The sequence below is a fragment of the Mesoplodon densirostris genome, chromosome 7 (assembly GCF_025265405.1).
Source record: "Mesoplodon densirostris isolate mMesDen1 chromosome 7, mMesDen1 primary haplotype, whole genome shotgun sequence".
NCBI classification, from domain to species: domain Eukaryota; kingdom Metazoa; phylum Chordata; class Mammalia; order Artiodactyla; family Ziphiidae; genus Mesoplodon; species Mesoplodon densirostris.
This window is the reverse complement of record NC_082667.1, coordinates 75,303,457-75,327,850: the sequence shown is the minus strand read 5'-3', so window position 1 is coordinate 75,327,850 and position 24,394 is coordinate 75,303,457. Positions and strand designations below refer to the sequence as shown.

The window sequence follows — 24,394 nt, the reverse complement described above, 5'->3', positions numbered from 1 at the left end:
GTGTCTCAGGTGACAGAGGTGCACAACCAGATGTGGAAACCACAGATCCGGCCCAGAACCCTTTCATTTTACACAAGGGGAAACTGAGGCCCGTCGAAGTGAAGCAGTGTAACCTGGCTTCCAGTTCATGTCTCCTCCCTGTAAACCACTGTGGGTCTTCCGGCTCAACAAACCCTCGCTCCAGACTTCCAGGGCAGCCACTCGGGCTGGACTCCAGAGGAGCAAACCACACAGACCCACGGGGCCCGGCCACCCTAGGGCTGGCGCCTCGCGCTGAGGTGGACGAACCTGTCACAGAACAGGCAGGGGGTCTGCTGCTTGTCGTGGGGGAGATCGGCATCTTCCTCATCCTCCCAGGCGGCCTCGTCACCGCTGTCTGACAGTCCTGGCAGGTCCTCCTCCTCCTCCTCCACAGCGCCCCGGCCGCCTAGCACACGCAAACGGTCAGCTCTGCCTCGGACCCCAGTGCCAGGCGGGCGGACGAGGGGCAGCAAAGCGAGAACGCTCTGGGCCCGGCGGGCCCTCCCCCGCACCTCCCCCCCCCTCTTTGCAGGGCCCCACCACCCCGGCTCCGCGTCCCAGGCGCAGGGGGAGGGGAGGGGCTTTCACCGGCCCCACGGCGGCGCGGCCTGGGTGCTGAGGGGCCGGGGTACCCACCGTCTGCGCCCGACGCTAACGAACACATGGCGGCGGTGCCGTGAGAGCCCGGCGCGCCTGGGGGCGGGGACCAGCTGGGCAGCGCACGCGCAACCGCCTCCGAGCCCTCCCGGCCCGAGAACCCGGGAACGAGCGTCAGTGTGAGCGCGAGCGCGAGCACGCGGCGGGGCCGAAGCTCCGGGAACCCTGCGGCGCCTGGAAACAGGAGAGCGCGTGCGCCGGCTCGAGAGTGCTTCCGGCCTCGGAGCCGCAGCGTTGTTCACGTGAGCTGGGGTGGGCGGGGCGAGAACCCGGACTCCTCCTCCCGCCGCAGGGTTGAGGCAGCGCGCGCCGAGTAAGCGCTGAAACGTGGGTTGGGCGTTGCAGGCTTGGACCTGGTTTTTGTGTTCTCCTCGGGCTGCGGCAGGCCTTAGCGGGAGGTCCTAAACCGTGGCCCAGAACCCAGAGGTGGAAGTGGTTCTGCAGTCGGCATCGCGCCCCCTGTGCGTTCCTTATTCGGGGGATGAGCGGCTAGTGGAGGGGCGACCTGCTCGCTGCGCCCTCTGGTGACGGAGGAGGTCGAACGCAGGCGAGAGGCTGGTGCTCCACACTGGTTCCGGGGCTCCCTGGTCCCCGTGGGGTGCGGCTGGGGACAGGGAACTGCAGGGGCCAGTGGGTGTACCAGGGGCCACAGAGGGGCCAGAGCCTCGAGGGCTGTTTTAAGGAGTTTAGTCTTTAAAGTGTATGTCCCAAGTTCTAGTGCCAGGTGCTAGCACTGGGCTTGGCACAAGTTTATCCAGTTAAATTGACTACCACGGCCTACCAGGCTCTGCATAATCCGCCTAACATCTCACCTCAACCCTCCACCTTGGGCCCCATCCTCCAGCCTTTTATTTGGTGCTAATCATTTTCCCACCTCAAGGTCTTTGCTAAGAATGTTCTACAAAAGGGTATATACTTTTTGTCTCAGCCAGAAAGTCTTCCCTCAGGCCATCTTTTCTAAAGTAGTTTCCACTGTCATTCCAGCAGCCTCCTGTTAGTTTCTTTCTTATCACCTACCATTTGCTTTTTCCTTTCTTCTTTCCTTCTTTAGTCACAACACTGTTTGAGCATGAAGGTAGGGCCATGTCTCTACCTTCATTTCTCTGGCACATAATATATGGCCTAACTCATAGGTAGGTACTCAATATTAATTTGCTGAATGAAAAAAAAAACTTGCTGAATGAGAACGATGCCTTGTATTATTGCTAAGCTCTTCTGAATGCACTCCTTTCCCTTGACTGTAAACCCCTAGAGGACAGAATCCATCAAATATTCGTTTGGAAGCCCCCTTATATTGCAGGCCACTGCCAGAATATCTGCTGGCTTTGCTGGGTTAGACTTATTATTCACTGATGTAGACCCACTGCCTAGGTGCCCAGTGGCACACAGGAGGCATTTCAATAAGCTGAATGAACTTCAAGGTCATTTGTTGCCTGGACTCATCCAGCTTTTTCCTTCATCCTTCCAACATATTCTCCAGCAAGGCCCATCTTCTCCCCGTCTGCATAACATTTGGAGGGAAACCTGCTAAATCCCATTAACACCCAATCATTCCATGTTAACAGCGAAGTAACACCCAGTCCAGAGGAGTGACTGGGCCAGAATCTTGTTCCTTGAAGTTTATGTGTCTCCACAATGCTGGGCTTAGGAGGGAACAGCTTTTTTCTTTACTCCAAATATAAACACAGACCCTCTCCCATCACCCCACTTCACTACTGAGATCAGAAAAGAATGATGAACAAGACCTGGCAGAAGGTTTGTGGGTAAGGAATTTCAACACAAAGAATAACTTAAAACTGGCCACTGGGTTTAGCTGCTTTTAGAACCCACCAGTCTCAGGATATCCTCATGGAGTCCCCTTAATTCGTGCTTCACTTCTTGGAGCCCATGCTTGTTATCACCTAAACAGGCTCTTCAGAGTCCAGTCCCAAAGGAACCCTACCTGGCAGGAGGAAGATGTTCCTTCCATCTCCTTCCTAAAGCCCACATTCCAAGTCCTCACCCCATCCTAAAATATGCCTCTTTCCTAGATGACTGACATTGGGAATGTCCAATCCCTTCTAAAGAAAGACACACACAAACACACACACACACACACACACACAAACTAAAGGAGTCCACTGAAGCTTGAAATTTATTACTTTGCTTCCGCCAGCACAGAAGTTAAGACAAATTTCACTACTATCCTTTGTTCCATGATGGAAATTGACAGTGTTTTCCTCTTGACTTTGACCCTTCCTTCTGCCTCTTCCTTTTCTTTTCCATAGTTTTTAAACTGAAGCACTTTGAGATATACATTTACTGGCTGTGTGAACATTTTGTAGTTAATCATTAGAGGGATCCTAGACCAAGGAAGAAACCCAAATATTTCTATTTTATTCATCCATGGCATGTACTGATCCAGTAACAATTAACTGGAACTTCCTGGAAATATACAGATACTGGATGCTCTTGCAGAGTAGTTAAAAACAGAAGCTATGGATTCAGGCTCACTTGGGTTAGAATCCTGGCTCTGCCATTTCCTAGCTTCAGGCTTCAGCTTTAAGCCCTTGGGCAAGGCATTTAACCACAGTGAGCCTCGGTTTCCCCACCTAACATAGGGGAATGATAGTACTGCCTGTAAGAATTATAAAGATTGTTTGGAGGGTTAAAGGACAGACATCATGGGTAAAAGCTGGCAATTAGCAAGCACTTGGTATATATCAGCTGCTATTCTATAATCCCATTGGCCAAAATACTGCATATTACCACAGATACTTGGGCATTTTCTAACAATCTAAGGGAACCCAGGACTTGTCCATTTATTTTAATTCTTCTATTTAATTCTCCCATGAATTATATAAGCTCGGTTATATAATAACTTTTATTATATATTCTAAAGAAATAGTAAGGCACAATGTTTACTTACACAATTAACATGCAGTCAGCACTGGGTAACTCAGAGACACAAATGTCAACAATTTTTGTTCAGGACTCATCTGCATGACACATAAAGTTTTCACTGCTGCTGTGACTCTGCAGACAAGCTTTCAAAGCTGGGCTCCCCACCAGTGGCATCAGAACCATAAGAGAAGCTTAAATAAAACAACAGATTTCTGTGCCCATACCCCCAGAATTCTGATTGAGAAAGTTTGAGGTAGGGCCTATGAACCTCTCATTTCTGTGCCGAATACGAGACACTAGACCACCAGGGAGCTGCTGGATCTCTATTTTTGAAAGGCTCCCAGGGTGATTCTACATATGTACAATCAGGCTCTAAAATGCTGATGCAGAGCATGATGATTTTTTGACTGGATCTGGGTAACTGAGAATAGTGAAACCACAGTTAAAGCACATGTTTTTTTTAGACCCTGAAATTACCGATTAGGTGATGGGTGTTGAGTTTGACAATAGAAAGCATTTCTCCAGTGTGGTCACGGCTTGAGAGAGCCATCAACTTTCCCCAGGTTGTGGATGGCCTCGTTATCCAGCAGTTCCTTCTTCTTGTCACTTGGTCTCACTGCGTTGTTCAGCATTGCTCTAACCACAGTCATCACTGGCACAGAGTGACTACTGGCCCAAGATTCTGGTAAGGAGCCAAAGAACTTCCTAATCAACCATTCACCTGGGCGAGATTCTTGCCTCTCACATAATAGAACTCTAAAGAGAAAAAGAAGAGCAGAGGAAGAGATGGTAAATTGCATTCAGACCATACAGGATGTTACGGATTGAATTGTGTCCCCCCAGATTCATGAAGCGCTAATCCCCAGTGGGATCGTATTTGAAGACACACCTCTAGGGAGGTAATTAAGGTTAAATTAGGTCATAAGGATGGGACCCTAATCTGATAGGACTGGTATCCTTACAGAAAAGGAAGAGATATCAGATATTTCTCTCTTTCTCTCCACTCACACAGAAGAAAGACCACAGGAGGACACAGAGAGAAGAAGCAATGAATCAACAAGCCAGAAGAGAGGCCTCACCCAACACTAACCCTGATGGCGCTTTGACCTTGGACTTGTAGCCTCCCATTCTGCAGTGTTAGTGTTATGGCAGCCCAAACACACTAATACAGTGCATAAATGGTTTTATTTGGGCACGAAGAGGATTTTAAAGAAGAAGGCAGCCAAAGCTACCCAGAAAATTTCAGACTATTCTGAACCTGGCACCACCAACTGTCTAGCCTTTCCTTCAAAGCTAAAAGTGGGTTCTTCAGAGAAGCAATCTCCCTCCAGCCAACTTCTTTCATATCTTAGAAATTTGTCAGCCTCTTCAAATGAAAAACCAGCTTCTAGGGAATAACCAACAGTGGTGTACTCGATTAGGCAGTATGAATACTTACCCGGGCCTAAATATGGAGTAACGATCAAATTTTAACTCTTCAACCCTAGCTTCCACTTCTCCCTGTTAACAAAAAAAAAAAAAAAAAAAAAAAAAAAAAACATTTTTAGTATTTAATCAAGACCAACTTGCTGTAGTGCTTAAGAGAGAAAAACAAGAATAACTTGGGGTTTTGAAGACAATCTACTTCTGCAGGTCTCAATACTAGTTAATATCCTCCCCCAGATTTTTAGATTCCAGAGAGTCTGGGAAGTTAAGGAAGAGATCAGTTAATCCTGATATGTAGTAGAGAGTGAAAAAAGATGCACCGAATGGGTAAATGGCTGCATAGTCAGTCCAGCCTGTCATGGGACCTACTGAAACAGATCCAGAGAATGACATGTTAGGAGTTCAGCCATAAAAGAACTGTCCGTCACTCCAGAATCAGTGCTGCAGGCCAGGGGACCTTAACCTTTTTTGGCTTCCAGGTAGTTTCAGGAGGTCAGAAGAACCACAGACTCCCTTGTATTACTCACTTCCTAACAAAACCCACCACATTTCAAGAGACAGAGCATCTAGATGAGGCTTTAAATTAAATTTGTTGAACAATCCATGAATTTTCACGCCAAGCATCTCTATAAACAGAAATGCCAGAGAAGCTCGGCCACAGGGATGTTTAAAAGGCCTATGAACTAAGCAGCCTGCTCGCCGCCTCCTTCTCGGCCTGTTCATACCATTCATTTGGCACTTAACCTACAGCACTGTATAATCTGCAGTAATACATTTTAATCAATATATTTAAAAAATACAATACATTTTAATCAATGTATTAAAAAGTTTTTCAGTGAATGCTTTTTTAATACATTCACAGAAGAGTTGTCCCACCTTCACCACAATCTAAATTTAGAATATTTCATCACCCCAAAAGAAACCCCATACCAATTAGCACTCACTCCCATCCCCTCCCACAAGCCCTAGCCAACCACTAATCTTTCTGTCTCTATAGATATGCCTATCCTGGACATTTCCTATAAATTAAGTCATGTAAGTTGTGGCCCTTTGTAACTGGCCTCTCTCATTCAGCATAATGTTTTCAACGTTCACCCATGCTATAATATGTCATTTCTTTTCATAGTTAAATCAATGTTGTTTTGTAGGTATATGCCACATTTTATTCATCCATGCATCAGCTGATGGATATTTGAGTTGTTTCTACTCTTTGTCTATGATGAATAATGCTTCTATAAACATTCATATGTAAGTTTTTATAAGGGTGCGTTTCTTAGTTGGCTTTTTACAAAGATGTGTTTTGTCTCTATTAGTAACATGTGTACAAGAGTACCAGGCTGAAACTGCTATTCTTAGAAAGGTCTGCTTGCCAGGTTGTCCTTTGGCCTGTGTCTGGGAACTCAGATTTTAGGAGTGTTCCCATCATTAGCTAACTGATAAGGGTACTTTACTATACCTAAACTATTTGTACAAACAATGTGATTTATGCTGAACACTTGCTTTCCTTCTGGAAGTCTGTAATTTTTTTAGGCTGAGGGTGCCTACGTGACTGACCCCCATCAAAACCCTGGACTCCTGCGCTCAGGTGAATTTCTCTGGTAGGCAATACTCATTGCTGGAGAAATGAAACACGTGTAACTCCACTGGCAGAAGACCCTTGGAAGCCTGAACCTAGATTCCTCCAGAGCTCACTCCATGCACTTCTTTTTCCCTGCACTGACTCTGCTTTATATTCTTTCACTGTAATACATCATGGCTGTGAAGATAACTATATGGCAGTCCTGGGAGGCCTTCTAGTGCATTCCCAAACTTGGGGCTGGCTTTGGGGATCCCCCCAAACAAGGAGATTATAATTCCTTGAGGACAAGAACCACACCCAATAATAACATTTAATCTACTCTGGAAAAGTTTAAGTATCACTGCCTCAAAGTCTCTTCTAATGCTAAGATTCTGAGCTGATCTTCAAGACCAGGGCTGCAACATCTCATTTCATGATGACTAGATAATCAACAGAGGGGAAGACATTGGAAATTATCTTTCAAATCACTCCTGTTTACTAAATATATCTGCAAAAAAGCAGTCCCTGTAGTTATAAAAAATGCATAATATAATGCATTTAATGCATTTTGGCATTACTTAGCATTTTATATTATTTAGTATTGCCAATTAGCCAGGGTTCTCCAAAGTATACAAAAGATAGAAACATGCACAAACCTTGACTTGCAGATATAAAAAATTGCTTGACTTATCAGCTCCCTTAGAGGACAGCAAGTTGAAATGTTTGCACCCTCCAGCTTTGGCCAGCTCTGCAGACTTCAGGACGTAATCACGATCAACACGAACAAATCCCTCCTAAGGGTGAAAAGGATGTGAGTTATTTCCAAAAAGCTGTGAGTTCATCTTAAAGATTACTTATCAGCTTGGGTGGCAGGTTAAGAGTCCTTGCAGGGGGGTGGGGGGGTGGACGAGGATGGGGATCCAAATAAAATGCATCCAAAAAAACACGAATGTCAGGCTTAGACCCTGGGAATGGCTCCAATATGATGCTCAGGATAGATGTACCAGCTTTAGTAGCAAGGCCAGACTGCAGAAAAAACAAGGACAATGACGCTGAAACACAGACACCAAGAAAATCTGCAAGGAGCAAAAGGAAAAATAATATCAGGCTGAGAAACCAGGTTTCTTGTTGTTGTTTTTTCAATATTTTATTTATTTATTAACTTGGCTTCACCAGGTCTTTAGTTGTGGCGTGCGGGATCTTCATTGCAGTGTACAGGATCTTTGTTGTGGCATGCAGAATCTTTAGTTGAGGCATGTGGAATCTTTAGTTGTGGCATGCGGGATGTAGTTCCCTGACCAGGGATCAAACCCGGGCCCCCGGCACTGGGAGCACAGAATCTTAACTGCTGGACCACCAGGGAAGTCCCCGAGAAACTGTTTTTAGTCTCACATTTCTTTGTCCTTAATCCTTTACAACCCTACCACCCTCTCTCTGTTTTCTCTATTTTTTTGTGTGTCAACTCTAACATAGCAGGGTCTCACAGGGTGGCTGAGAACACTACTCACGCACTATGAGAACAAAGTCTATCTAATTTCCAATTTTTGTGTATGTTTTACAACATACTTCACACGTTAGTAAGGAGTACATCTGCAATTTTTTTTTACTGACAGATATATAATCAAGAGTGTTTGGAGACCCCTGGTCTAGACTCAGTCCAGTGAGGGTAGCGGTTGGGTCTTTCCTAATTCACATCTCAGCATCAGTACATGCCCAGCACATGGCAGGTGCTCCAAAAATATCTGAATGAATGAATAAAAGTCCAGCGAAAGCAGAGAAAAGGTAAATCCAATTAGGAAAAAAAAAAAAAAAAAAAAAGAACTAAGTGGCAATCAAAGGAAGAGGGGAGAGGATGGTGCAAACAAGAGAATACAGACTGATTTCCAGGGCCTAAGTGAAGGATACCGGCCTGTACCCAGACTAGGGAATTCCATGTAGTAACAGCTTCTTGGGACCACCACAAAGTCTGGCATCCTCAAACTTGGTACAGCTGAAGAGCAGTCTAAAGTCTACTGAAGCTGAACTTCATGGGTACCCACAATTATATAATGAGGTTTCATATAATAAGGATGCCAAATCTGAAGACTGGATTACTACCCCAGTGATTTTCTTTAAATTAAAAATCTGCCCTCTGGTAGTTACTGACCCTAAATGTTGTATTTCGTATGGAGATATGTATCTTTCATAAGATAGATAGAAGGCACCTTAGGAAACATCACGCCTAACCCCCTCACTGTGGAGATGTGGCAACAAGGTCCAGCGATCCAGGAACTACCGGCTAATAAGTGAGGGAGCTGAGAGCAGAGTGCAAATTCCTGACTCTGCACCGTGCTCCCCATTGTACTCATGTTCCTTCTTACCTCACACCATCACCAGCTAATAACAGAACTAATTCATAACTGTGGTAGGCAGAATAATGGCCCCTCAAAGATGTCCATGCCCTAATCCCCATACCTGTGAATGTGTTAGAGGCTACATGGCCAAGGGGAATTAAGGTTGCAGGTGGAATTAAGGCTGCTAATCAGCTGACTTTGAAAAAGGTTATTCTGTAGTATTCAACTGGGCCCAATGTTATCACAAGAGTCCCTACAGTGGAAAAGGGAAGCAGAAAAGGAGGCTGGAGTTAGGCAACGTGAGTAGCACTTGATCCCCCATTGCTGGCCTTAAAGATGGAGGAAGGGACCATGAACCAAGATATGCAGGTGGTCTTTAGAAGCCAGAAAAGGTAAAGAAAATGGATTTTCCCCTAGAGCCTACAGAAGGAAATCAGCCCTGTAAACACCTTGATTTTATCTCAGCAAAGTCCACATCGGACTGCTAACCTATAAAATTGTAAGATGATAAACTTACGTTGTTTTAAGCCACTAAATTTGAGGCAATTTGTTACAGCAGCAATAGGAAACTAATACAGAATTCAATTCTAAAACAAGGGGCCCAAGCAAACTTCTCAAACTTTGTATTGAAGTAGATCATAAAAGAAAAGTAAATATATTCTAAGTATAGAGCTGGCTATAAACTGTTCATAAACTAATAAACATCTTCTGCAACCAGCTCCCAGATCCAGAAATAGAGCACCACCGTTACCCCAAAAGCCTGTCTCGTCCTCTCTTCTTATCACTTACGGAGCATTTTTAACTATGTCCACAACCTGCAGGGCAGTGTTGTTCCTCTTTCTTTTTTTTAGGTAATATAAACTTAACTCTTAGCTGGGAATCATCCCCATCTCCTTCTGTGTTGTAGACTTTGACATTCAATCCTAATAACGGACTCAGCGACCTGTCCTACACACTGATTGAAACTCATGTTGTTGCTTTCTTAAATCAGTGTGCAGCAAACCAGTTTTAATACTCAGCACATCCTGAGAGTGGGCTGTGATTGATCTCCTCAGAGCCATTCTCTGGATTGAGATTTTTACATGTGCTCAAAATGTGCCAAGAAAAACAACCCAAAACGACATCAAAAAATTCTAAAACACTCTATTTCTCTTCCACATCTATTTTCTTCCCCTCACTCCAATTCACCAGAACTCTGATTTTGATAACAGGTTCATTATTCCCAATAAAATTACATCGCTGACTAGTGAAATAAATTCCTTTCTGTTGCTGCTGCTGGTTTAGCACTATTTCTTGGAAGGATTATTAGAGTTGTCTCTGTTAAAATGTTTCTTCTTTCATCAGCGTCTTTAAAAATACGGGAAAGCTTCAGCCAATCACAAGGCTCTAGACCGACGCTGTCCCTCTCACTTAATCCAGGGCCAGTAAAGGGATAATTTGATTAAACTGAGACCCCAATTTATCTGGCTTTAGTTCTGGATCAACCTCTCCTTAATAGAGTCCTGCCGTCTCCAATTGTTTGATGAAAATTAAAGTGACATAAATACCATGGGACTTTTTCAATGTGATTAGTCAGCTAAGGCACATCAATACCACCCCAGCCATCAGCCTCTGGCGTCCCTCCTTTCACCCGCCTGGCGAAGGACTGACAACGGCTCCATGCAGGACGAGCACCCACGCTGCTGCAGAGACCCTCACACTTAGCCCATCATCCCTGCTCAATGGGTCCTGTCGACAAGGTGCCCATACCTTTCTCCACCGCTGTTCTCTGGACAAAGCTCAATACTGTCTTATTAGCAATCAATGGCTGTTAATCCAAAACGATTTCACAAATCCTCTGAGCCCTCAAGCTGATTATAAATACGCATCATTCCAAGCCCACAAACTTTGAATTTCATGTCCCCCACCCTGATGCGTGGCCTTTTAACTGGTGAATGAAACTCAAAAGCAAAGGGGTCAATGGCTTTCAAGGACTCAGAAACCAAACTTAAACGTGGACCCCAGACACTTACTCAGAGATACTGACACACGCTGATTTTCTCTGGAGTGAGGAAGACTCCCTTTATAGATAGAAAGGAGCTATCTTTAAGATCTTATTATTAAACCCTTTCTTGTTCTCTAGCAGCTCAAATAAAAGAATAGAAAAACAAACTAAAACAAGCTACTCCATATCCCAGAAACACAATTTTGAGAAAAACCATATTTAGTTTCCCCAACCATATGGCAGAAAAAAAGACGTCTCTTCTGAGAGCATTAAGTCCATTATGTCTTTGTGTCTTTATGATTCCACAGTTGGTGTGTTTTACTCTAAGACAGGAATCAGAGTCCTTCTAGAAAAAGGAAATGATTAAATAAATTCCCACTATAAATTTCCTTTCCCAGCACCTGCTCAAAAAAATAAACACAATATACTGATATGACACAGCAGAGATGTCTTCATGGGCTCTACAAACATCTAGGGAGACAAATTCTCTAATTATTCTTTATTTTAAGTCTTATGAAAATCCAAAGCTACTAAGTATTCCTTCTAATATTCTTTACCAATGCCTGCAAACTGGGAACACTGTGGCTTAAAAACAACTCATCCTGACAAGGTATTTCAGCACTGACAAGCAAGCAGGCAGGAATGAGTCAAGGTCAAGAAGACCCTTTTCCAAGAAGGGAGGATTTCATTCTGCAAAGGGTCCCACTTGGCCATATTTCTGCTTCAGATTCTTTCTCCTTCACTCCCTTTTCAATTCAACCCTATAAATTAGACTAGAAAACAAAGACACTGACAAACAACAAATGGTATGACCTGAGACCCCATTTATTTGTGTCCTGGAGGGCATGTCTATATTTGATGTACAGAGGGAGAACCAAGATCTTGGTTAGAGAAAGAGCTCTGGATAGAAAAATAAAATCTTATAGATAGAGGATTCCTGAGTCAATCTCTATGTTATCACACATTTTTTTCCGTTTGGGGCATTCCTTTCTTTGTGTTTTGAAAGTCAGAGAGTTCTGCAGGCCAAAGGGGCTTCAGTGGTCACCACCCTCTCAGTACAGACAAGGAGACAGGGGCCCACAGGAGCTAACCAGCATACCCAAGGTCCCACACCCATTTGTTACCCAAACAGAGGCTATGATCTGAGTCTCATAAAACATCTGAGACCTCATCACTTCACAAGTCCCCTCGTAGACATCAAATAAAATAGTATAGGTGACAACAGGGGTTGGCAAACTTTCCCTATAAAGGGTGAGATAGTAAATATTTTCCAATTTGCAGGCCTCTATTGCAATTACACAGCTCTGCCATCATGGTGCAAATGTAGCCACTAATAATATATAAAGTAATGGGAATGTTCCAATAAAACTTTATTTATGGATTCTGAAATGTGAATTTCTTATATTCTCATGTGCCATGACACATTACTCCTCTTTGAAAATTTTTAACCATTTAGAAATATAAAAACATTCTTATTACCACTGATGAAATAGATGCAAAATCCTCAACAAAATACTAGCCAACAGAATCCAACAACACATTGAAAGGATCATACACCATGATCAAGTGGGATTTACCCCAGAGATGCAAGAATTCTACAATATATGCAAATCAATCAGTGTAATACACCATATTAACAAACTGAAGAATAAAAACCATATGATCATCTCAATAGATGCAAAAAAAAGCTTCTGACAAAATTCAACACCCATTTATGATAAAAACTCTCCAGAAAGTGGGCATAGAGGGAACCTACCTCAACATAATAAAAGCCATATACGACAAATCCACAGCAAACATCATTCTCAATGGTGAAAAACTGAAAGCATTTCCTCTAAAATCAGGAACAAGATAAGGATGTCCACTCTCACCACTATTATTCAACATAGTTTTGGAAGTCCTAGCCACAGCAATCAGAGAAGAAAAAGAAATAAAAGGAATACAAACTGGAAAAGAAGAAGTAAAACTGTCACTGTTTGCAGATGACATGATATATACATAGAGAATCCTAAAGATGCCACCAGAAAACTACTAGAGCTAATCAATGAATTTGGTAGAGTAGCAGGATACAAAATTAATGCACAGAAATCTCTTGCATTCCTATACACTAACAACGAAAGATCAGAAAGAGAAATTAAGGAAACAATCCCGTTAACCATTGCAACAAAAAGAATAAAATACCTAGGAAAAAACCTACCTAAGGAGGTAAAAGACCTGTATACAAAAAACTATAAGACACTGATGAAAGAAATCAAAGATGACACAAACAGATGGAGAAATATACCATGTTCTTGGATTGGAAGAATCAATACTGTGAAAATGACTATACTACCCAAAGCAATCGACAGATTCAATGCAATCCCCATCAAATTACCAGTGGCATTTTTTACAGAACTAGAACAAAAAATCTTAAAATTTGTATGGAGACATAAAAGACCCTGAATAGCCAAAGCAGTCTTGAGAAAGAAAAACGGAGCTGTAGGAATCAGACTCCCTGACTTCAGACTATACTACAAAGCTACAGTAATCAAGAGAGTGTGGTACTGGCACAAAAACAGAAATATGGATCAATGGAACAGGATAGAAAGCCCAGAGATAAACCCATGCACCAATGGTCAACTAATCTATGACAAAGGAGGTAAGGATATACAATGGAGAAAAGACAGTCTCTTCAATAAGTTGCGCTGGGAAAACTGGACAGCTACATGTAAAAGAATGAAATTAGAACACTCCCTAACACCATACACAAAAATAAACTCAAAATGGATTAGAGACCTAAATGTAAGACTGGACACTATAAAACTCTTAGAGAAAAACATAGGAAGAACACTCTTTGACATAAATCACAGCAAGATCTTTTTTGATTCACCTCCTAGAGTAATGGAAATAAAAACAAAAATAAACAAATGGGACCTAATGAAACTTAAAAGATTTTGCACAGCAAAGGAAACTACAAACAAGATGAAAAGACAACCCTCAGAATGGGAGAAAATATTTGCAAACGAATCAACGGACAAAGGATTAATCTCCAAAATATATAAACAGCTCATGCAGCTCAATATCAAAAAAACAAACCCAATCAAAAAATGGGCAGAAGAGCTAAATAGACATTTCTCCAAAGAAGACATACAGATGGCCAAGAAGCACATGAAAAGCTGCTCAACATCACTAATTATTAGAGAAATGCAAATCAAAACTACAATGAGGTATCACCTCACACCAGTTAGAATGGGCATCATCAGAAAATCTACAAACAACAAATGCTGGAGAGGGTGTGGAGAAAAGGGAACCCTCTTGCGCTGTTGGTGGGAATGTAAATTGATACAGCCACTATGGAGAACAGTGTGGAGGTTCCTTAAAAAACTGAAAATAGAACTCCCATATGACCTAGCAATCCCACTACTGGGCATATACCCAGAGAAAACCATAATTCAAAAAGAGTCATGTACCAGAATGTTCACTGCAGCTCTATTTACAATACCCAGGACATGGAAGCAACCTAAGTTTCCATCAACAGATGAATGGATAAAGAAGATGTGGCACATACATACAATGGAATATTACTCAGCCATAAAAAGAAACGAAATTGAGTTATTTGTAGTGAGGTGGATGGACCTAAAGTCTGTCCTACAGAGTGAAGTCAGAAAGAGAAAAACAAATACTGTATGCTAACACATATATATGGAACCTTTAAATAAATAAATAAATAAATAAGTTCTGAAGAACCTAGGGGCAGGACAGGAATAAAGACACAGACGTAGGGAATGGACTTGAGGACACAGGGAGGGGGAAGGGTAAGCTGGGACGAAGTGAGAGAGTGGCATGGACATATATACACTACGAAACGTAAAACAGATAGCTAGTGGAAGCAGCCACATAGCACAGGGAGATCAGCTCAGTGCTTTGCGACCACCTAGAGGGGTGGGATAGGGAGGGTGGGAGGGAGGAGATATGGGGATATATGTATATGTATAGCTGATTCACTTTGTTATAAAGCAGAAACTAACACACCATTGTAGAGCAATTATATTCCAATAAAGATGTTAAAAATAAAAACTTTAAAGTGGGGAAAAAAAAAAAAACACATGCACTCCAATGTTCACTGCAGTAATATTTACAATAGCCAGGACATGGAAGCAACCTAAGTGCCCACTGACAGACGAATGGATAAAGAAGATGTGGTACATAAATACAATGGAATATTACTCAGCCATAAAAAGGAAAGAAATTGGGTTATTTGTAGAGACATGGATGGATCTAGAGATTCTCATACAGAGTGAAGTAAGTCAGAAAGAGAAAAACAAATATTGTATATTAACGCATATATGTGGAACCTAGAAAAATGGTACAGATGAACCTTTTTTCAGGGCAGAAATAGAGACACAGATGTAGAGAACAAACATATGGACACCAAGGGGGGAAAGTGTGGGGGGGGGTGGGGGGATGGATTGGGAAATTGGGATTGATATATATACATTAATATGTCTAAAATAGATAACTAATAAGAACCTGCTATATAAAAAAATAAATAAAATAAAATTCAAAAGAAAAAGAACTTTAAAAATAATAATAATAATTAATTAAAATACAAAAACATTCTTAGCTCAAGGGCTGTTCAAAAACAGGCAGGCTATATTTGGCCCACAGTCTGTAGTTTACAAGCCCCTGGATTAGAAGAGTGTATCATTAGAATCAGAGGCCATGAGACTTTAATGATGTCTAATAAGTGTGACAGTGGCTGCATTCATCACATTAATGGCATCGTCCATTCAACAGACTGCAAGAGCCTGGACTTCTGGAGCCTGTGCCTACCAGGTGAGGAGACAAATGAAAAGGTGAAACTAAATCACACCCTCTCAAACTCACTAACCAAATCCTCTTAACAAGGGGAAAGCACCATTCTCTGGCCCCTGTGAGGTTTTGCTCTTCACTTATGGCCAATGTAGATCTGGTTTTCAAAAGGTATTTCAACCTTCACTAGCACATAAGTTACTTACCAAAGCAAGGTGAAGGCTATCTGGGACAACAGTACCTGGAAACCCAGCAGGTGAAGAGGACTAATACTGTCTAATACATCCAGAAAGCAGGTCCGACAAGAAGAAAAGGTTGGCTGCATCAGAATCCCCCAGGAAGCATGTTAAAAATAGGCTTCCAACTTTAGAGATTCTGATCCAGTAGATCTGGATTAGGGCCAAGTCACAAAGTCACTGCGTTCACTAGACAACTATGGCTTGTGAATGTGAAAAGAAAGAAGATTAGCATCTAACCAGCTACTGCTAAAGAAAATGGTTTTCCAAACAGCTGAAGAAAGCTAACACACCTATCCCTAGCACCAGTGTCAAAAGAAATCTGGGTAGACTGAATTTTATGGGTTGCAATGTTACCCCCTCAAAATTCCTGTGTTGAAGTCCTAACCTCCAGTACCTCAGAATGTGACCTTATTTGCAGACGTAATTAGTTAAGATGAGGTCATTCCAAGTAGGGTGGTTCTTAATCCAGTTTGACTAGTGTTGTTATAATAAGGAGAAATTTGGACATAGCCAGAGGCACATAGGAAAAACACCATGTGAAGAGACACAGGGAGAAGGCAGCCATCTACAAGTCAAGGAGAGAAGCCTGGAAAAGATCCTTCCCTCTCAGCCCTCAGAAAGAACCAATGCTGACAACACCTCCACCTCAGACTTCTAGCCTTGGGAACTGTGAGACAGAAAATGTCTGTTGTTTAAGCCACCTTGATTATGCTTTTTTGTTATAACATCCATCCCCAGCAAACTAAACTGAAGGTCATAGGGAAATAAGCGGGCTACTCACAGGATTTCAACACTGAGACAGAAACCCTGAATTTCTTGAAGTTGCTAAAGTAAAATGTGGGCTGCTCCAGTTACAAAACAGCTACAGAATGACACTAGGCTTGCCACCAGCTTGGCAATACCCATCTGACGCTCTCTTTTTTTTTTACAGAGAACGCTGCTGACCAGAATACCAGGTGGAGTGAGCTTGGAAATCTACACACCCTCCCCCCCACCCCACAAACAACTATTATTACCTAGCCACTTGTGAGCTGTCACCTCTTTTAAACTGCCTGAAGTTATCACAGCCTCCAAACTTCATACTGCATCCAATCTAAATTACCTTCAAATTAAAAAAAAAAAAAAAAAAAAAAAAAGACTTTCTGGAGGAAATGTCAGCTTATTTTCTGTCACTATCCTCTTAAACCATTTAAGCCCTAACTTATTTCTGAGATTATACTTGGTTTACCAGTCTTTTCTCTTGCTTACTTGTTAATTACTTTTTATCTTTCCAAACTGATTTTGGAGAACAAAAGGTATTTAGTTGGGGGGTGGAGAACCAACTCCATTTAAAAAAATATTCTGGATAGGGAAGACATCCAACTCCTCTGATTAAAATTTCATTACGTGATTTGGATGCAACAAAGCAATTTAGAATTTCCCCTGGAGCGCCCTATAATGAGATTTGCCTTATGTCATGAAAATCAACTGCTCTATGCCTAATGCAGTCGTGTTTTTAGTTTGCTGAGTCACCACCAAAGTCAGGTTAGCACTTGAGACATCGTAACCTACAGTGTACTAGAACAAAAGTTTTTCAGTGCTGTCAGAGGGCACATGCCTTGTGACTATCCCTGGGACAGAAAAGACTGCAGGAGCTGATCAGCAGGAAAATGACCCTTCCTAGGAGAGATAATGTGCCAATTCCCGGGAGAGTCAACTTCTCGATAATCCACACTTCCCAGCACAGAGCTCAAAACTCAGATGTGTTCCCAAGGGCGCATGGTAGAAATACAGAAGATTTCGAAATTTGTCCCTACTGAAAGCATAAATAGAATTATTCTTTGGATCACCAGAAAGCCCAGAGAAATACATCTGAGCCTAACTCCTTGGTTGGTACAAACCAATAGTTCTGTGCTCTCCAAATGATTCTGATGCATGGGCCTGTTTATAAACCTATGGTAAGCCCCCATAGCAGCATCATGGTCCTGCATGTTTAATGGACATGTTTAACTCCAGCAAGTAAATTTTGTCAAAGGGATAAACTATAGTCAAGATATAAATTAAATAAGATGCACGTATTAACACTTGCCCAGGATCTACATAGTAAGCTCTGATTTCTAACTATGTAGTAAAATTTGACTTCTAGACAGAGGCCGAAGCAATTTAGAACATCATTAAAAAAAGAATAAAATGCGTGTTAGGACAGTTCTGCGTCAGTTAAGGCTGAATCACCATTGGGGTTGAATCATCGCTGGAGGCTGAGTCATCATCACCAGAGGCTAGCTGAATCATGCCTCTGTTCTGATGTTCTAGCCCAGAAGTTTAAAGCTTGGCATGAAAACAGGTTGAAGCAAATCACTCAAGTGAGAGAGAATGCTTTAAGTTTAAGACATTTATAAAGAAACCAAAAAAACTTACTGCTAAGAGCATGAGCCAGTTACTTTTACTCAGACATAATGGTTTGCGTAAGTCAGGGCAAGTAGTGACCACGATATCTGCAAAAGGTAAGACCATGTAAATATTTATGACATCTCCAGCATACAGGCCTGAACTCAAGGATTATGCTGAAGGAAAGATGAACTTATAAGTACTATTCAAAGTATAGCAAAGGCTAGGGCAGTATATGGAATCTTAAATGATAAGAGCTAATTTACACTTAAGCACAGCAAATATAAAGCAAAAGATGGAGCAAAAATGGAATCTTTGACATTACTGACCAGAGAAAAGGGAAAAGGGTAGATTCCTTCCTTACCACCCCAGCTTTCTTTCTGGTGGTACCCAGGCAACAGAATCCAACATCATGACCTTGAAAGGCAGAAGCGTAGTCATCCAATTTCTCAAAGTCCACTACTTCTTGATTCTAGACAACAAAGACATAGCTGTATATTACTCAATGTTATTAAAACAAAACAAAAGAAAAAAACAGACAAAAATACCCCCTCTAGATTTAAAGAATAAATGACAGGACATTACTAAAGAGTCCACCCACTTAACATCAAATTTTGCAAGCTCATTTTCTCCCACCAAAAAGCAATAAATCTGAATTCAAAAATCAACAATGTACTTACACATCCACAGTACACACAATTGGACTAGGTGTGATCTAGAGCTCTAAAGTCAGGTTCAGTTATACTTTTCTCTCTGGAAAAATAAAAGACCTGTCTGTATACTACCAGGAGAAATACCAATGAGGTATATGTTGGCGAAGCAAATGGTGTTTGGAGTCTCAAAACCTAGGTTTGAGTCTTGGGTCTGCTACTTACTAGGCATGTTAATAATTTTGGCCAAGTTACTTATATGTCCCAGTTTCTTCAGCAGTAAAATGTGAACGATAATCTTTCCCTCGGTCTACACCATGACCCACCTGCATTAGAATCAGTCAGCAGGTGCTTGACAAAAAGGCATATTCCTAGGTCTCACACCAATACTCCTGAATCAGAAACTGCACTTTTAATAAGCACCCTCGGTAATTCTCATGCCCATGGAAATTTAAGAACCTCCATCTAACCTCTTAAGTTTGTTGTGAAGCTTAAAAAAGAAAAGTTTGGGAAGTTCCCATCATTCAGGACTTTAAATAAAATGTTGCTTTCCCTACTATTGACTCTTTCAAAAGCATTTTCCTGGCACCATACACAATGTTGAAGAAAAGTATGTTTACAAAAAGTGCCTGACCAAAAGAGGCGCCACCAAAACTCAACTGTCAAAGCACAGAACGCGATTTCAGTTTCTAATGACCACAGGTGTCTGACACACCCCCACGAAGCCAGACGATGAAGATCACATATTACCTGCCTAAGTCTGAACAAAGATGTCCATTTTAACAGAAAAGTCCTGAGGGACCAAAGACATATGCAAAGTGACCTGATCATGGACCTGCAGGAGTCATGAACATGTATTTGTGAGACTGTTTGTTATTTGGAATGTTCTACCTGTGGGTCCAGGTTTGGGGGGGGTGGGGTCTCAGAATTACACTATAGTTTAATTTATTGCAGTTCACAAATAACTCCATTTACAATGGGAAAGGAATCTCCACCAAGCTCAGGTTTCAAATATTTAGGGGTTAACATCAGACTGAAGTCTGGTCTATCAGTGGGTTAACCACGAAAAGTGTAAGTGACAGGAAAGGGACTATTCCACTTACAGACACAAGCCTGCAGCCCTGAGAAGTCAGGCAGGGCAAATTCTTGTAGGTGAATAACCCCACCTCTCAGTGCCATAGACCTTTCCCCCTCTACAAAGCAATTTCTGATTCGCTAACTTTAGTGTGTAGTGGACAGGTAGACAAAACAAGCAATGGGGTTGAGAAAATTACCCAAGGTCACAGGGCTTTTTTTTCTAGAAGCCAGCTTAAAGGACCCTGGAAGCATGGCTCTTCTCTGTCTCCCTAGACCCCCTTACACTTAGGCCCCATTTTATGGGGACAAAGCCTGAGAAAAGGGCTTTGTCCAAGGCCTGGCAGTGAGGGGGAGGCCCACCTGGACCTACAATCCAGCTTCCAGTAAGGCCTCTCACAGACCAATCGTGGTCACGCTCTGAACACCTCCTGCCGCCATTGCAGGGCAATGTTCAGCCTTGCAGCATAAAATATGCTCACTCTGAAGAACCACTGCGGGTACATTTTTGAGTCCCAGCTCAAATACCCACCACGTTTTTATAAGCTTCCTCGTCGAAGGTGAGCTTCCTCCGGCCAATCAGCGTGACTTTGGAAAACAGGCCCTGCTCCAGGATTTCTTTCAAGAGCACTCTGCCGGTTTCCCCGCTGGCACCCAAAATAAAGACGGATTTATTCTGCATCCTGAAGTCTTCCCGAAGCCTCGGTAGCGCTTCTGTCTCGGCCATGCTACAGAAATAATATTAACAGGTGCTGGTCTCGGGATATTTAAAGGGACAGCCGTGCTTACCCTGGGAACAAAGGTTATTTGTTCTGGAGGAAGATACGGTTATTCTCTGCAGTCTGGGCGCGGGGGAAAGTGCAGAGTCACCCTCAGGGCGGGGCGCCGTATTGGTTCCCCGCTTCTGAGCCAAACCCACACCTTGCAAGGGGCTGGAACAAGGAATGCGCCCGGGTACCAGGAGGCCTCGTTCCCCCACTGTGCCCCCGACTCCGGCCCCTCCTGCCTCCGCCCGCAGGGGCGCGGAGCCCAGCTTGGTCCCTCACGCGGAGGGTTTACCTGGAGCCGGCCCCCGGCCCCGCGTCCTCAGGCTGCAGCAGGAGCAGCGCGAGCACCAGCGCCGCCGCCGCCGCCGCCGCCGCCGCCGCGCTCAGGGCTCCGGGCCGGGACATCCGGCCATCCCTCACGCCAGGCGCTTTCCTCCCCTCGCCCGACTCTGCGGGGCCCTCCCCGGTCCGCGCCTACCCGACTTCGTCTTCCGGGTGACTTTGCTCTATCGCTGCTCACCCCGCCCACAGGGGCGGGATGTGGAGGGGTGGCCCGCGCGTGGACCAGAGAGTGCCTGGGCGCCGGCGAGGGGGCCCCAGAGCACGTGCGCAGCACTAGGCTAGGTAGGAAGCTCGGAGACCACTTCCTAAATATCGGGAATCTCCGGAACCTTCTCCCCGGCGTTCTTCCTCACCACCTGGGCTGAGCTCGCCCTCATCCAAGGCCTCAGCCAATAGACTTGATCTTCGTTGATCCCTTTCTAAAACCTGTAATGTCAACTGTGTGTTGGACATCTTCATCTTGAATTCACCACATCAAAACGTAACCCTTCCCTTCTAACCACCCCAAACAGCAATAAAACCAGTCTACTCCTTGCCTCTCTTCAGTGTCACTGTCCCTATTCGTCTGCACAATCTTCATTCACCCCTTCCCTCTCAAGTCAGAAATTCGGACTGTCACCTTTGATTCCTTTCTCCGCCTTACCACGTTCTAGATTAATCACCAAGGCCTACTATCTTCTCTGCCTTTCAAATATTCTCTCATGTAATTCAAGTTCTCTCTGTATCTCACCAGTATAACTGGTTTCCCCGCTCATGTTCTAGATGGTTGAGCCAGGGCGACCTTCCACACCTGACCTCCTGTTCACGCTCCAGAGCCAAGATCCGTGGTTTAGAACACAACTATCTACACTGGGCCTATCCTGGATCCTGAAAGTCCTGGACACGAGTTAGGATCACACACCAGAATCTGAACAACACAGATAGTGTTGTGGACATTGGTCATTTTTGGCTGCCCAGCATTCAAACATATCTTATTATACGGAATTCCAAAATAAGTGGGAGACAGGGCCCTACCTGCCACTCTAGAAGCCAAGTGAAATATGTTCCCCCTCCCAACTCCTAGAAGATTATTATATGTAGGTGAGATCTAGACTCAGCCAATCAGACACTCTCATCCAGGTTTTTTTTTTACTTTGGGGGGAGTAATAAAAAGATGCAGTGGAAAACTGAGATAGAGTTTGGTTGGGTGGAGCAAAGGATAATGGCATCGTGGGATCTGCCAGTGATCTGATTGTCTGATTGTTTCTGTTTTGCTTCCTTTAATTCCTGCCTGTTTTCAAAGCCTGTTTGTTATACTTCCTGTTATTCCTGCAATAATTTCATTTTCTGCTTAAGCTACTTTCTGTTGCTTGCAGTCAAAAACCTTGACTGATACAGAGCAGAGTGGTTTGTTCCACATTGGCCTGCCACAGTGCCTGAACTCTTCCCTTTGAGCTCCTAACGATTTTCTACTAAAATGCAGCTGAAAATCTTGTCATCTAACACTGTCTCAAGAATTCATTCATCAAATCTGTTGCACTTATTTTCTTTTTTAAAAAATTGTAGCATAATTAATATACAATAAAATGCACAGGGGCTTCCCTGGTGGCGCAGTTGTTGAGAGTCCACCTGCCGATGCAGGGGACACAGGTTCGTGCCCCGGTCCGGGAAGATCCCACATGCCGCGGAGCGGCTGGGCCCGTGAGCCATGGCCGCTGAGCCTGCACATCCGGAGCCTGTGCTCCACAACGGGAGAGGCCACAACAGTGAGAGGCCCGCGTACCTCAAAAAAAAAAAAAAAAAAATGCATGAATGCAAAAGGTTCAGTTCCATGATTTTAAACAATTGTGCATACACCTAGGTAATCACCACCTAAAACAAGATACAGAACATTTCTTTCACCCCAGAAAGTGCCTTCAATCCCTCCACGTCCCAGAGGCAACCACCTTCTGATCTATCAATACAGATTAGTTTTGCCTGTTATAGAACTTCACTAAATAGAATCATACAGCATGTACTCTTTTGTGTCTCCAGTTTTTTTTGCTCAAAATAATGTTTTTAAGATTCACCTCTATTGTTTATAGGGCTGTGTTATGACCTTCATGGGTCCTAGGGACTTCATGGGCCCCTTCCTTCATAAAAAATAAAATTTTAAATGTATCTCTTATAACTGTGTTACTATAATGACAAATATATCCGTCTTATGTAATAAAATATTTTCTTCAACCTAAAAGTTCATTTTTTCCTTCTGATTTTAAAAGAAATTAAAACATTTTCGTGGGCCTGGGCTCTGTGCCTACTATGCTGAATGGGTAAGTGAACCCTGGTTGATGTATAAGCAGTTTGTTCATTTTTATTGCTGAGCAGCAGTCCAGTGTATGACTATCCCAATACATCTTTAATCATTCTCATATGGATGGATATTTAGTCTGTTTCTTGTTTTTTGTTCCTATGACTAAGGCTCCCATGAACATTCTTGTACCAGTGGACATATGTTTTCATTACTCTTAGGTTAATACCTAGGAGAGGAATGACCAAAGAGTTCACTAAGGTGGGTGCACTATTTTATTCTCCAACCCACTTGGTATCAATCAATGGTGAAAATCAATCTTGGTAATTTTAGTCATTCCAGTGGATGGTAAGTGGTCAAATGGCTCATCTGTCTGTTAGCAACAGAGTCCTGAGTTTTATCAGACCACATGGCTGACTATTTAGATTCTATATTTCCCAGCATCACTTGCAAGCTGATGTGACCATGTGACGATGTTTTAGCCAATGAGCTGCAAGCAGAGCTAATATGTGCATATTTGAATGACATTTTAAAAAGAAAGCTACCTGCTTTCCCTTCCCTTTCCCTTTCCTCCTTTCCTTAGGCCAGGATGTGAATGTGGTACAAGTGAGCCAGCTCTGACCATGTGGAGAAAGATACCCTAGAGGATGTCAGAGTAAGAAGCTGGAACCCGAGTCTCTGGATGACTTCATAGAACAGAGCTGCCTACCTACCCTGGACTGTCCGCCCACCTATGGGCTGTGGGAGAGAAGTCAACTTCTGTCGTGTTGGAGCCACTATATAATTGTGTCACAGCAGCTTAGCCAGCATTTTGCCTAATATAAGATGCTTTTAGTCAATCTTGTCAATGGATATTTACCGATTCTCTAATGTGAGCTAAATACTGTGGTAAGCACTATAGATTTTTCCAGGATGAATCAGATACCAGATAAACGTACTCTCACCTGAGACGGCAAGTTATGAATACTTGGGGAGCTAAATAAAAGTACAAGTTAACATTATCCAACATCTCCCAAACTTTCATAGGGTAACAC

At 43.1% G+C, this 24,394-nt stretch overlaps 2 protein-coding genes across 2 annotated transcripts in view; both read right to left on the bottom strand.

Annotated features, from left to right (window-relative positions):
• PRMT3 (protein arginine methyltransferase 3) overlaps positions 1-793 on the bottom strand; it is a 153,123-nt gene extending 152,330 nt beyond the window's left edge. Inside the window, exons 1-2 of the mRNA XM_060105019.1 lie at positions 658-793; positions 289-427 (exon numbers count right to left, since the gene is read on the bottom strand). Of these exons, the coding sequence (XP_059961002.1) occupies positions 289-427; positions 658-685 (167 nt within the window). The 5' untranslated portion in view covers positions 686-793. The remainder of the gene's footprint in view (positions 1-288; positions 428-657) is intronic.
• A 2,007-nt stretch (positions 794-2,800) lies between these two features.
• Positions 2,801-21,237, bottom strand: HTATIP2 (HIV-1 Tat interactive protein 2). Its single transcript, XM_060103954.1, has 6 exons — positions 21,042-21,237; positions 20,515-20,710; positions 18,623-18,730; positions 7,201-7,338; positions 5,000-5,061; positions 2,801-4,317 (listed from the first exon to the last, which is right to left on the bottom strand). Exons 1-6 carry the CDS (start codon positions 21,152-21,154, stop codon positions 4,092-4,094), a joined length of 843 nt encoding a protein of 280 aa, XP_059959937.1. The 5' UTR covers positions 21,155-21,237; the 3' UTR covers positions 2,801-4,091.
• Between the last annotated feature and the right edge of the window lie 3,157 nt (positions 21,238-24,394).